This window comes from Mus caroli, unplaced genomic scaffold (assembly GCF_978045245.1).
Source record: "Mus caroli unplaced genomic scaffold, Mus_caroli_1 scaffold_9, whole genome shotgun sequence".
Taxonomy (NCBI): Eukaryota; Metazoa; Chordata; class Mammalia; order Rodentia; family Muridae; genus Mus; species Mus caroli.
Window position 1 is genome coordinate 116,021,373 of NW_028227264.1, and position 14,772 is coordinate 116,036,144.

Below are 14,772 nucleotides of genomic sequence, written 5' to 3' on the forward strand. Positions count from 1 at the left end.
TATTTCTGTTTTAAGAGTGATTTTCGGCTACTGGAATGTGGGTTCACATGCACTAACTAATTAATCCTTACACGTTCCTTTCTAAGATGGGCATTATTACAGATTACGAAACCCAGTTTTTGTTTGGTTTGGTGTTTTGTTTTTATTTATTCGAAACAGGGTTTCTCTGTGTAGCCCTGGCTGTCCTGGAACTCACTCTGTAGACCAGGCTGGCCTCGAACTCAGAAATCCGCCTGCCTCTGCCTCCCAAGTGCTGGGATCAAAAGTGTGCGCCACCACTGCCGGGCCTGGAAAACAAGTTTTAAGACAGCTAAATCATGTGCCCAACGATTTGTTACTGCTGAGCAGCCACACGTTTTAGATCTTGGACTTAAACTTAGCTCTGTTCCATTCCAGAGCCTAAAAGTCTCTTGGTTTTATAATCTTTCCCAAAATATGTGATGGTCAAGACTACTGTGCGTTCTTTGAACACAAGGTAAAAATGTGACCCTTTGTAGTCCCCAGACTAGGGACCAAAACTCTCAGCCGATGATGGTCACATCTTTGATGTCCTGGAAGGAACTAAATATAGAGAACCATGACTTTAGATACATTGTTGCTTTCTGAGGTCCACGTCTGAACTTTCTGCTCAAGGCTGACGTCATTTTCTGTCAAGTCTTTTCCACTAGACTCTGGGGTGACTCTTGCACATGAAAGACAATGATGTCACCCTGCTAGTGAGCTCCGATGCAGGGGCTGAGCAGGAACTTGGTAGCTTCCTGGTAGACGAATCATGAGAAGCAAGGTTTGCCACCTGGTGGCCCCTAGGTAGACTCTAGAAATATAGTAACCCCTGAAGCTGTGCCGAGTAAAAGCGGGTCGGCAGTTTCTTTTTATGTATATCTTTAGTATTAGTTAGTTATGTGTGTCTTCCGGTGGATGTTTGCACGTGAGCGCAGGGGCTTAAGGCGTCTAGAAGAGGGTGTCACAAGCCCTGGAGCTGAAGTTGCCGGTCTTGACGAGCCAGATGCTGAGTGGTGCTGGGAACCAAACTCAGGTCCTCTGTGAGAGCAGGAAGCCCTCTAAACCGCTTAGCCGGCACTGTAGCCCCTGAGTCTTAAGGAGAAATGACATTTCTACCAGGTCTCATGCCCGTACCTTGTATCTTCTCTCCCCAATTAAGAAACCCCTGTTTACATTGTTACAGAATGCTTGCATTGAAATGGTCCTTCCAATGGTCCTTCTATCTTCTGATTTTGGAGATGATGAAAATCCCAGAAGCAAAGTGTGGCTTTTCCGAAGTCACAAGTCTGAACTGTGCCAGAGTCCAGGCATTATGTCACACCTTATTTAGAAGTGCTAATTGAGAACAGAGATTATCTCTACACACCGGATAACCTAAAGTTTAATTATGCTGATAATTGCAATCATGACTTAGATCAGAAAAGCCACTTTTCACTTCCAGAGCAATCGTATGTCAGACCACCATATCGATCAACCCTGGGCCTAAAACTGATTAGAAATTAAGGCTATGTCTCTTGACTACTGACCTACAACTTCTAACCCACTGCCAGTTAGCATTCCCTGTCCACGTGACTCTAATATTGTAAGGCCTTTTGCTAAGGTCTTCCCCAAATGCAAGAAAAGCTATTTTCTGCTCAGAGCAGCATCGTGACTCTTTCTCCAGTGTGATCTCGGATTTGGTCCTCGACTGGCAGAGGCCAATGACTCTAACTGAGGACTCGTGTCTGAGCTGCTGTCCTGCTCATTTGGGCTGAGTGTCTTCACGCTCTTTAACTTTGCTAATGCTCTTCTCCGTTTGGACGAGCAGACCAACGTTTCTAATCCCGTGTCACGTCCTCCCTAAAGCAGCTCACACAAATGACTTCCAGCTCCACCTGGAGAGCCCCTTATTGACTTAGCCTCACGCTCAGCTACTTCTTCTTCCTGCAGTAATTGCTTTGCCGTCAGTAAATTGCTTAGATCACTGACCAGTCTTGGTCCGCAAATGCAGTGCCATTTCAGAATTTCCCATCTCTGCGGTGGCTGAATGTTAACAGAACTGTAATTGGTTTCGGGTAAAGCCCTGGTTTTGTTCCGGGCCTGGGGTGTAGCATGTTCTAATATAAACCTGGTCCGTAAATATAATCCAAGAGATATTAATACAGCCTGTGTAAACGCCTCGTGGGGAAATATAGTTTAGGTGCCAAAATGATGGAATTTCTGGCTGTTTTATGATTTGGGAGAAAGTAGAAGGAAAGGCCATTGGCTTGGCACATGCCACAGCAGACATCCTATGACGTAAGCCAAACTCCTACAGGCCTAGAGGTGCTCAAAGGAGCTAAAAAAGACAGCGAATTGGAGCAAGGGCTTAGTGCTCGGGATCAAGCACGGCGCTCCCTTCAATGCTTCCTCCTGTGGGTATCCATGGCTGGCCCCAGTCAGCTAGAAACAGGCTGTGGCTGGGAAGATGGCTCAGTCAACAAAATGACCATCACGCAGGCATGGGGGCCAAAGTTTGGATCCCCATCACCCACATAAAAGCCTGGCACGGTGACTCAGATCTGTACCAGTAGCACACTGGGCCTGGGCTGGGGAAGACAGAGACAAACAGCTAGGAGGAGCTCACTGGCCAAACTGACAAGCTCTAGGTTCAATTAGAAAACTGAACCTCCCGGGGGGAGGCAGAGGCAGGCAGATTTCTGAGTTCGAGGCCAGCCTGGTCTACAGAGTGAGTTCCAGGACAGACAGGGCTACACAGAAAAATCCTGTCTCGAAAAACCAAACCAAAAGAAGAAGAAGGAGAGGGAGAGGGAGAAGAAGGAGAGGGAGAAGAAGGAGAGGGAGAAGGAGGAGAAGGAGGAGGAGGAGGAGGAGGAGGAGGAGGAGGAGGAGGAGGAGGAGGAGGAGGAGAAGGAGAAGGAGAAGGAGAAGGAGAAGGAGAAGGAGAAGGAGAAGGAGAAGGAGAAGGAGAAGGAGAAGGAGAAGGAGAAGGAGAAGGAGAAGGAGAAGGAGAAGGAGAAGGAGAAGGAGAAGGAGAAAGAAGAAGAAGAAGAAGAAGAAGAAGAAGAAGAAGAAGAAGAAGAAGAAGAAGAAGAAGAAGAAGAAGAAGAAGAAGAAGAAGAAGAAGAAGAAGAAGAAGAAGAAGAAGAATTGAACCTTGCCGGGCGTGGTGACACAGGCCTTTAATCCCAGCACTCAGGAGGCAGAGGCAGGCAGATTTCTGAGTTCAAGGCCAGCCTGGTCTACAAAATGAGTTCCAGGACAGCCAGTGCTATACAGAGAAACCCTGTCTCGAAAAACCAACAACAACAACAACAACAACAAAAGTAAAAAAGAAAAAAAGAGAAAAAGAAAACTGAACCTCTCCCAGAAACTAAGGCGAAGAACAATCAAGAAAGATGTCAGTCTCTGGCCTCTATGTTTACATGCACCCACACACTCACATACACACACACACATCACACACACACACTCACACACACATACACACACATACATAACATACCACATACACACCACACACACTCATACACCACACATACACACTCCATACACCATGCACTATGTATATACACTCCACACACACAAGAGAGAAAAAACTCGTAATTTATTATTGAATCAAAATTCAGCCCTAAATTGAAAACCAGACCACCCTTAATATCAGAATTGCTTCACTTTGCAGTGTTCCTGGTAAAAATGCATTTTCCTGCTCAGGGAGAAGGAAAACGTCAGCCCAGGGAGCCATTCCTTTATATATCTACTAGAAGGAGCCTCGGATTTACAAAAGAGTGTTAGTCGTGATTTTTGCTTCATAAAAGCATGCATCAATTGACGCTTTGATTTTTCTAGGCATCCAGCTAGTAAATTTTTACAAATTTAAAATAAAAGCCAGCTAGGACTTTGACTGTGTGCCGTATCCAGTCACGTGGTGCACCACTGACTAATCCATCCCACAATAGCCATCTTGACTCATTGGGCTCATTTCTTCCTTGCATTGCTTGACTGTGTACAGTCCTACCCTAACAGGGTTTAAATGTTTCAGTTGTTTTAATATAAGAAGGCTTTTTAATGCATGTAAGAAGTATGTAATCTTTCAGGGACTTGAATTTTCAAAGTTATCATATGTTGCTTAGATTCACTATTGGTTCCTGTTTTGGTATTAAAAGCAAGAGACCCAAATGCTTGTGTTTTGACTTAATAAGAAATTAATAGTGAGAACTGTGTATGTAATATCTCATTGTGTATGCACAACAAACAGTTCATTACCTGACCTCTGTATATGTGCATATATAAACATATGTGAGTAAATATATAAACATGTATAAGTGCATATATAAACATGCATGAGTAAATATATAAACATGTATAAGTGCATATATAGAAATGCATGAGAAGGACATGAAAAATGCCCCTTCTCATAGCTGGCTGTGTCTGCTTTCTATTTTGCCAAAGGAATGCAGAATATTATTGGGGTCTGAATTTGAGTTTCTTTGGTGATTAATGACTCAGAACATCTCTTTAAATATGTACTCATACATGTTTATATATGCACTTACACATATTTATATATGTGCTCATACATGTTTATATATGCACGTATACATGTTTATATATGTACTCATACTTGCTTATATATGTACTCATACTTGCTTATATATGCACTTATACATGTTTATATATGTATTCATACATGTTTTATATGTACTCATACATGTTTATATATGCACTCATATATGTTTACCTTTTTCCATTTTCCTCTTGGGTTTTTGTACTTTTCTTGATAACTAGAGTAACCAAGGTATGCTGTGATCATTAATATCTGTATCATCTTTCCTATTAGGCGCTAGTTATTATGCTTAATGTTCCATCTCATAAGACACATCTGTGTGTCGTTTATTAGATTGAAATGCAATCATCGGGGTTTTTTTTCAAAAGGTTATTTTAAGTAATATAACCATCTTTCCTCTTTCTGATGTATAGGTCTCAGATTTATCTTTTAAAAGCATACGATAAAAACTAGCGACTTTGTATTATTGTCTCTGGCATCTGTGTCATCTGTGATCAACTGCTCTCCCCGAGTCATTAAAGCTTTGCTTGTTCTCTTTCCAGTACCTGACAAGGTCCAGGGAATCAGTGTTAGCAACTCTGCCAGAAGCGACTACTTAAAGGTGTCCTGGGTGCATGCCACCGGAGACTTTGACCACTATGAAGTCGCCATCAAAAACAGAGAAAGCTTCATTCAAACCAAAAGCATCCCCAAGTCAGAAAATGAGTGTGAATTTATTAAGCTGGTACCTGGACGCCTGTACAGCGTCACTGTCAGTACAAAGAGTGGACAATATGAAGCCAGTGAACAGGGGACAGGGAGAACGAGTAAGTGAGGGGTGGGGTGAAGGACAGGCGGGTTACTGGACTTGAAGGTCATTGAGTACCGTCATGTAAATCCTGAGTTTTCTGTTTCCTGATTAGTCACCTATAATCCCAATAACTCCCACCTGGGGCTTATCCCATTCAGCCAAGCAATGGCATACAATTATAGAACATTTATTGGTAAATAAAAGCAAGTAAGGGAGGGAGGGAGGAAAACAAGCGTTTCATCTTTCTTCTCTGACTTCTCCCGTCAAGGCGACAACACTCTAGACATCTTGTTTTATCTTCTGATTGAGATCATAACTCATTTTATAATTATATTCTCCCAACGTTCAACATGTAAGATTTATGTCAGGGGAAAGCAATCACGATTTAGGTAGTTGCTTTCAATTTCTCTGGTTTAATTATGCATGAAGTAACTCCGGGTTTTTCCGGGGGGCGAGAGATGTGTTTGGCAGTCCCTTGAGCGAGATTTATAGATCATGTAGGGTAAACTTGATCAGCCCTGCTCCTGAAATATCTTCTCATTCCTCTCTCCAGTCCCAGAGCCTGTGAAGGACCTCACCCTTCTCAACAGGAGTACGGAGGATCTCCATGTGACTTGGTCAAGAGCCAAAGGGGATGTTGATCAGTACGAGGTCCAGCTGCTCTTCAACGACATGAAAGTCTTCCCTCACATTCACCTTGTGAACACAGCAACTGAGTATCAGTTCACAGCGCTCACGCCGGGGCGCCATTACAAAATCCTCGTCCTGACCATCAGTGGCGATGTCCAGCAGTCAGCCTTCATTGAAGGCCTCACAGGTAAATCGAAGTGCTTTCCTGAGCCCGAGCTGGCATGGTAATGTGCTTAAGATGTTTGATTAGTGCAAGTGTTTAGATTAAGACTTGGACAAATGAGAAACTATAAGAAGCAGAAAGCTGTCCTGATCATGATAATGGCATTGTCAAGGAAGGATTATTAAAAGGACATTAATAAAAGTACACAGAGGTGGCCGGGAACCTTTCAGAGAAATGACACTGAGTGGACATGCCTAGCTGGGGCTCTGGGGACACATAGACTATATTAAATATTAAAACATAGCTCTCCCGATGGGGAGTCAGTTCTTTGGGATCCATTGAGGAGCTGTTGCAATTATTTAATAATGCAAGTTGACAGCTTCTTGGAGGGCATCCCTACAGCAGAGCATCTCTGCCCAGCCTGCCCAGCCTTATGACTTCTTCCTATTATCACCACTGGCATGGTTTTCTTATGAAGAAATATATGGAGGTTAAATAATTTCCCTAGTATCACATAGCGAGTAAATATGAAAACCAAGCTTGGATAGAAACGGTCTAACTAGCCCTCAATATGTGACTAACCATATATGACTACTGTTTCCATTTCTCTTTGGTGGCCTTGAACTTTCTCCTCTACCTCTACTCCCCCGTTTTTAAATAAAATATTTGTTTATTTATTTATCTATTTAATGCATGTGAGTACACTGTTGTTTTCTTCAGACACACCAGAAGAGGGCATCCAATCCCATTACAGATGGTTGTGAGCCACCATGTGGTGGCTGGGAATTGAACTCAGGACCTCTGGAAGAGCAGTCAGTGCTCTTAACCGCTGAGCCATCTCTCCAACCCAAATTTTCTCCCCTTAACTTCTATTTGGGTGGAAGAGTCAGGAAAAAATATAGACAATTTTTTGTACATGCCATCTTTCAGTAAATGTTAAAACATTAAAAAGCATGACCTGTAAACTTAACTAATCCAGGCTATTTGGCAGAAAGAGTAAGACCACACTCCACAGTAGGCTGTACCCCTTAGTATAGTGCATTACTATATTGTGGTCTACATTGAAGAAGATAAGCATGACTTGGGAGGCACTAGGGATAGAACCCAAGGCCTTGCAATGATTGGCAAGCGCTATAGCACTGAGCCACGCCCACAGCCAACCTTAGAGACTGTAGCTAGGTATTCCCACAGTTCATTTCCCAAGCGATAGCTTTACATTTCTTTTCTCTTCCAGTCCCCAGCACTGTCAAAAACATTCACATTTCTGCCAACGGAGCCACGGATAGGCTGATGGTAACCTGGAGCCCTGGTGGCGGGGATGTGGATTCCTATGTGGTGTCTGCATTCAGACAGAACGAGAAGGTTGACTCTCAGACCATTCCCAAGCATGCCTCGGAGCACACATTCTACAGGCTAGAGGCCGGAGCCAAGTACAGGATCGCCATTGTTTCTGTCAGCGGGTCCCTGAGAAACCAGATAGATGCGCTCGGACAGACAGGTGAGCACATGCCTGGTAAAAACCCAGATGAGAGTATCCCACAGTTCCCTGCAGTGGAACAGCGAATGGGCTTAGCTCACTGGTGAAAATCTCATTTTAAACTACCTACGTATCTTTAGAGAGCATGTAGTTGTGCACTAGGATTTTAGAGAATCTTTCCTCAGTGGAGGACTTTGCCCAAAGTGGCCGAGCCTGAGCATTCTTGCTTCTCTTATTTCTTTGAAGTCCCAGCGTCTGTCCAGGGAGTCGTCGCAGACAATGCATACAGCAGTAATTCCTTAACAGTAAGTTGGCAGAAAGCCCTTGGTGTGGCAGAAAGATATGATATCCTGCTTCTAAATGAGAATGGGCTTCTTTTGAGCAACACGTCAGAGCCAGCTACGGCGAGACAGCATAAATTTGAAGATCTAACGCCAGGCAAGAAATACAAGATGCAGATCCTGACTGTCAGCGGAGGCCTCTTTAGTAAAGAGTCCCAGGCTGAAGGCCGGACAGGTAAGTAACACAACTTCCTGTCTTGGACAGGAAGTTATCTCCTCTGTCTACCACGGTGTAGACAATGATCAGGTGAGCGAGAGGCCATGCTGGGAGAAGATGCATAGCTCTTGACACAGTAGTCAAATTCATCCTGACTTCACACTGGCAGAAGGGTCAGCCAGCCCATGTAGGCTTTAGCCCACAGTACTCCAATCTGGATTTGTCATTAGAATCGGCACTGGTAGTTGACGACGGCAGAAGCTGACTTTACTACAGAGTTGGCCATTTGAAACGGTGCAAATGTGTTAGCATATAGTCCTCAAAGTTAGAAACTGGAGCTAAAATAAGATGTCAGGTTACCACTTGACAACATATTTTACATGTTTTACAACATGTGTAAGCATATTTTTCTAGGTTCTGGGTGTAGAAATCCATCCCTGGTCTTACTCACATCCCTGACTCATAGTAATGATGTCATTTCAACCTATCTGTTTCTCTGATCTTCTGCCCCCTCCAACTTTTGAGGACTCTTGTGCCAGGACTTCAATTGAGCCCCAACACAACAGTTACCACTTGCCTTGCTTACCAAGTGCTCATCTTCACAAGCCATCTGGGAAAAATGCTGGTCAGGACCCCAGTGCAAAGCCCCAATCTATGCTGGCTTTTAGAATGATGTGGGGGTTTCCTGTTATTTTTCTTTCTTGTGCCCTTAAATCTAACTTCTACTACCATTAGCTTTTCCCTGTCTGTCCATCCACTCTTCCCTCTGCAGTCTAATAATCATCTATAAGCCTTCAGTTAGCACTCAGAGATGACCTTTTGACCTTTAATTTAATTGGCATCATAAAAAAAAAGAAACTTAGTTGTACAGATCAAGTAATGTCTTAGATCTTGGCTAGCCAGAGCTATGTAAAAACAAACAAAAAATATATGTATATGTATAGATGTGTATGTGTGTGTATGTGTATATGTATATGTGTATGTGTATGTGTATGTGTATGTATCCTGTCTCCTGTCTGGGAACAAAAAATGAGCACACAAAAACCCTCACACAAAAGCCAACCACACCCAACCTCCTCTGAAGAACTATCTAATCATATCTTATATCCATCTTAGATCTCTATCTAAAAAGTATCTGTGATGATAATTTCCGATCCCAGTTTCTTGTTCTTTTGTGGCTGTTTGTAAACTACATTTTGGCACAAGTAACTTACAAACGTCCTGTTTCTTTACTTTGGGGGCTCTGTGTTTTTGTTGCTTGTTGTATGCAGAGAGTAAGGTCTATTGATGAGAGTTCAATGACAAAAGAATCTCACAGCAGAAGTCCTCACAGGTAATGGGCATGACACTCGTCCTGAACACAGTGGATGGGCTTGTACTTGACCCCACAGCTGCCAGGGATGAACAGTTTCTCAACCACCATACATATGTTCAGACTCACCGGCTTTAAACTTAATGAAACTCCACTTCTTTGAAAGGTAGATGTGCGGCTAATGGTGAAATTTGTGAGCTTGGCTCTCTGTTCTCGATCACATGCTTCTTGTTTTGCAGTATGGTACACGGAGACTATGATTTAGCAATACAAACTCTAGCCATGATGCCCTAAGGCAGTGGTTCTCAACTTTCCTAATGCTAGGATGACCCTAATGCTAGGATGCTATGATGTGATGACCCCCCAACCATAAAATTATATTCGTTGCTACTTCATAACTGTAATTTTGCTACTGTTGTGAATAGTAATACAAACATTTCATACTCAGGATATCTGATCTGGGACCCTGGTGGGGGTCACAACCCACAGGCTGAGAACCACTGCCCCAAGTCTTCCCAAAAACACATAAATATTTGTCTGGGCCACAGACCTGTAAAAATCAGAGCCAGGAACATCATCTAGAAAAGGCTGTCACTAAAGTCTTATAGGGAAATCCATGCTAGGAGCCTGCTGTTTGCATCTATTGGAAGTCAACGTATCTTAAAGTCAAGGGATGATGTGTTTGGGGTTGAATGTGTCCACCAAGGTATTGATTCTGGGATGTTTCAGGGATATGGCAAAATGCTGACCCATTCTCTTGTTCCTTGACACTTTCAGTCCCAGCAGCTGTCACCAATCTGAGGATCACAGAGAACTCCAGTAGATACCTGTCCTTCAGCTGGACCGCCTCAGAGGGTGAACTCAGCTGGTATAACATCTTCCTATACAACCCAGACAGAACTCTTCAGGAACGAGCGCAAGTTGACCCGCTAGTCCAGAGCTTCTCTTTCCAGAACTTGCTACAAGGCAGAATGTACAAGATGGTGATTGTCACTCACAGTGGGGAGCTGTCTAATGAGTCCTTTATATTCGGCAGAACAGGTAAGACCCAGGCCCAAACAGTAAGGGATTGCAAGGGAGGTGTCACAGTATCCACCGGCTCAGCCTTGGTTGTTCATCCTTCCCAATTCTGTCCAGAGTGGAACTTTATATGAATGTCTGACCTTGAAACTTTGACTCTAACTCAGACTAACTATGAGTTGTGTCTTCTTATTCTAGTGGCTATCGTTCCTATTTAGTTATCTGGTGGGGTTCATGAAAAATTAACCCAATTCCTCTACTTGCCAGCAAACTATTCAAAATAGGGTGGTAACCATCATGGCTCTAGTCAAAGTATGTCCAGCAACTTCCTACAAGGAATAGATTGTGGCCGGGGCAGGTCCACAGAAGGTCAACTTTGTATCTACAAATCACACACACACACACACACACACACACACACACACACACAAATGCATGTATGCATGCTCACACTGACCACTATGTGTTGTAAACAGCTCTAGTTAAAATGAACAAGAGTTCCAGGAAACCAGGATACAGAAATCTCTCTGGGCTGTAAATGAGTTGAATTTTTCCAACTTCTTCATCATTTGGCAATTGCATTTCAGTGCTTTGAGGTGCCAGGTACACGACTCCTGGAAAATCGAAATGACCAAGAAAGATAAGCTCCTGACCTTAGACTGCCTCTTGATAGAGGAGAGAAGAGGATTGATGTCTTAGGGTTTCCATTGCTGAGAAGAGACACCATGACCAAGACAACTCTTACAAGGACAACATTTAATTGGAGTTGGCTAGCAGGTTCAGAGGTTCAGTCCATTATCATCATGGCAGGAAGTATGGCAGCATCCAGGCAGGCATGGAGCTAGAGAAGGAATTGAGAGTTCTGGCACCTTGATTGGAAGGCAGCCAGGAGAAGATTGACTCTTCTGCACTGGGAGGGGCTTCAAAGCCCACCCTCACAGTGACACATGTCCCCTAACAAGATCACACCTCCTAACATTACCACTCCCTATGGGCCAAGGCAATTCAAACCACCACAGTTGGGATAGAAGATTTTAAAGGGAGATGACTTTGAAACACCTTAAATTCCATGAAATGAGCATGTCCAGACCATGGCTTAGCAGAACAGGACATTACTTAAAACAGAGGACATTACAGCTGAGACCAGAAGGTAAGAAGAGAAATGCAAAGAAAGTATGCCAAGGACGTTCAATGAAAAGTATGCCAAGGACGTCTACTTGTCCCCCAAGGGAGCTGAAAAAGAGCCATGACAACCCACGACCACAAACCACATTGCCTAGATCTTAAGACTGTTACCTCTATGCTTGGTCAGGAGAACTTGAACCATTAATAAACAGAAGATGGGAGATGTGTGTATCCATGGTGGTACACAGCTTCACCCGCAACACTCAGGAGGCTGCAGAGAGAGCCGAGCAAGTTTAAGGATTTCAGCTACATAGAAAGATCCCATATTAAGGGGGGGGGGAAGAGTCCCCAACAAATCCTCATTATCCAAAGAATACCAGCTTAAATCAAATACCTATGGAGCAGGTAGTGTTGTGTAGGGCAATTCCCACTAGTTATTAGATTGGCTGATAAAGATAACAAGAAGCCAATCACTGGGCAAAGATATGAAGGCAGATCAGGAAGAGAAAGGGAGAAGAGAAGGGTGAGATGAGATGGAGGCCAGGGAGAGACAAGATGAAGGGAGAAGGAGATAAAGATGGAGCTGACCCACAAGGCCTGGACAAGCCACAAGTGGGTAGGGATTTCATAGATGGGCAGTAGAATAATGTAGGGTACATTTGCCCAGTTTAGGGGTGCAACTTGAAATTATATCAATTGAGTTCTGTGTTCTTTTTTATTTGGGGGTTGGAGATTTACCATTATAAATCTGGCTGATAAAAGTCTCCAGTGTTATTATTTCCTGGGTCTAAGGGGACTGAATGAGGGCACCAGGCATTTCAGGAAAGACTGGTTCGGTCAGCTTAGCAAGTGGAGACAGAGAGAGCTAGCTCGGGAGCAGGTTTTTGATCAGAGTGGCTTGGCAGCAGGCTGGCCACAGGAACCAGGGCAAGATGGCTGATTGGGGCTGGCCATAGGGGTGGGCTAGACCGCAGATGCCAGCTATTAGTGGAATTTAGTGTGGCTCATTTTTTTAAAACTACGTGCAACAGTGTTGTGGCTGATTTATATCGTCGTAGAAAGGGCTCTGAGTGCTTCTTTTCCTAAATTGAGGTTATGTCCATACAGACTTTGACAAGAAAAAAATGATGATATAACAGAGGCCCTAAAGGTAAATAGTGCAGTAAAGAGACTCAGGGTGGCTGCAGGATGGTAGCTGTCAGAGAGGTCAGTCAGGCTAGGAGATGCTGAAACCATTTCCTGAGTGTTCTAGAAGCTTCCTGGCATTACACAGCTGCCTCGAGTTAATAACTGCTGAATAGTCCACTATGAGGAAGTGGCCCCTGTTTTGACTCGTCTTAGTTTGTATCCATCACTGCCCAACAAGAGTGGTCTGAACCAACAGCAAGAACTGAGTCCACGGTGCATGCAACCGAACCATGTTCCCAGCACGGCTCAGGTTCTCACCTGTGGGTCACGTGGGTTTGTGCCCGTCTTGTTCTCAGCGTGAGTGTCTCTGCTTTCAGTCCCTGCTGCCGTGAACCATCTCAAAGGCTCCCATCGGAACACGACAGACAGCCTGTGGTTCAGCTGGAGCCCGGCCTCCGGGGACTTTGACTTCTATGAGCTGATTCTTTACAATCCTAACGGCACGAAGAAGGAGAACTGGAAAGAAAAGGACGTGACAGAGTGGCGTTTCCAAGGTCTCGTTCCTGGAAGGAAATACACCCTGTATGTGGTGACTCACAGTGGGGACCTCAGCAATAAAGTCACAGGGGAGGGCAGAACAGGTAAGAAGCCCAGTCAAGTGACTTCTAAGGATGTATGTTAATTATGACTTTAAATGATACAATTCCTCTCCCTCTCTCTCCCTCCCTCTTCCCCTCTCTCTCCCTTCTTCCCTCTCTCTCTCCCTCCCCAACTCCCTCTTTCTCCCTTTCTCTCTCTGTCTCTCTCTGTGTCACACACTCACTCAAGTGTGCGTGTGCATGCACATGTCCACATGTAATGCACACACACAGTGCTAAGATGAACCGAGCTTTATGTAATCATCACTAGGTTCTTAGGGTTTTTTTTTTTTTTTTTGCCATCACTCGCATGCATGAAGCAAGGTCTGTCACGGTGTGTCTCAGCCTCTGTTTTCTTATCTGAAAAATGATGACAATGGCATGCTCCATCACGGCATTGCTATAGAATAGTCTCTCCTAGCTGCTGTTACACCTTGGGTATATATCTGTATATCTGTATATCTGTATATCTGTATATCTGTATATCTGTATATCTGTATATCTGTATATCTGTATATCTGTATATCTATATATCTGTATATCTATCTGTATCCCATCTTGGAGCCAGTCTACAAGATTATCTGAAACTAGACAGAATTGTCTCTGAAACGCAGCCCTACTGCTTCCAAATATGGTGAAATATTTCCCTATATACGTAACCCATTTGGAGCATGTTCATACACAGTAGCACCCTCGTAAAGAAGCTCTAGTTATGAGAATTTAAGAAAAGACATATAAAATGTTAGGCGGCGCCTTATTTGTGGTAGTTACGATAAAAGAAAGTATCTGCATCTATGTTATCATGTTATCTCTTCATACATTAAAGTAGATTTGGCCGGGCGGTGGTGGTGCACGCCTTTAATCCCAGCACTCGGGAGGCAGAGGCAGGCGGATTTCTGAGTTCGAGGCCAGCCTGGTCTACAAAGTGAGTTCCAGGACAGCCAGGGCTATACAGAGAAACCCTGTCTCGAAAAACCAAAAAAAAAAAATAATAAAAAAATAAAGTAGATCTGATGTCACTCAATGTTCTGACTCTGTTCTGTCTCAAATCTGATTGTGTGGGTTTTTTTTTTAATTGTTGTTGTTTTATTTTTTGTCTAGCCCCAAGTCCTCCAAGTCTTTTGTCATTCGCCGATGTTGCGAACACCTCCTTGGCCATCACCTGGAAGGGACCCCCAGACTGGACAGACTACAATGACTTTGAGCTGCAGTGGTTCCCTGGAGATGCACTTACCATCTTCAACCCCTACAACAGCAGAAAGTCAGAAGGACGCATTGTGCACGGGCTTCACCCAGGGAGGTCCTATCAATTCAGTGTCAAGACTGTGAGCGGGGACTCCTGGAAAACCTACAGCAAACCAATTTCTGGGTCTGTGAGGACAAGTACGGCTTGTTTCTCTTATCTTGGGTTTCAGAGGGGATGAGAGGACCGTATCATTCCG

At 43.9% G+C, this 14,772-nt stretch overlaps 1 protein-coding gene and 1 non-coding gene across 3 annotated transcripts in view; both read left to right on the plus strand.

Annotated features, from left to right (window-relative positions):
* Ptprb (protein tyrosine phosphatase receptor type B) overlaps window positions 1-14,772 on the plus strand; it is a 112,700-nt gene that overhangs the window by 57,301 nt on the left and 40,627 nt on the right. For both annotated transcript variants that reach the window (XM_029482951.2, XM_021173460.3), the window contains 7 exons: window positions 5,092-5,355; window positions 5,893-6,156; window positions 7,367-7,630; window positions 7,856-8,125; window positions 10,197-10,460; window positions 13,070-13,333; window positions 14,432-14,713. In XM_029482951.2, coding sequence (XP_029338811.1) covers window positions 5,092-5,355; window positions 5,893-6,156; window positions 7,367-7,630; window positions 7,856-8,125; window positions 10,197-10,460; window positions 13,070-13,333; window positions 14,432-14,713 — 1,872 coding nt within the window. The remainder of the gene's footprint in view (window positions 1-5,091; window positions 5,356-5,892; window positions 6,157-7,366; window positions 7,631-7,855; window positions 8,126-10,196; window positions 10,461-13,069; window positions 13,334-14,431; window positions 14,714-14,772) is intronic.
* On the plus strand, window positions 7,059-7,195 carry LOC115032205 (small nucleolar RNA SNORA4). The gene has a single exon (XR_003837862.1). It is a non-coding gene; the product is annotated as a small nucleolar RNA SNORA4 (small nucleolar RNA).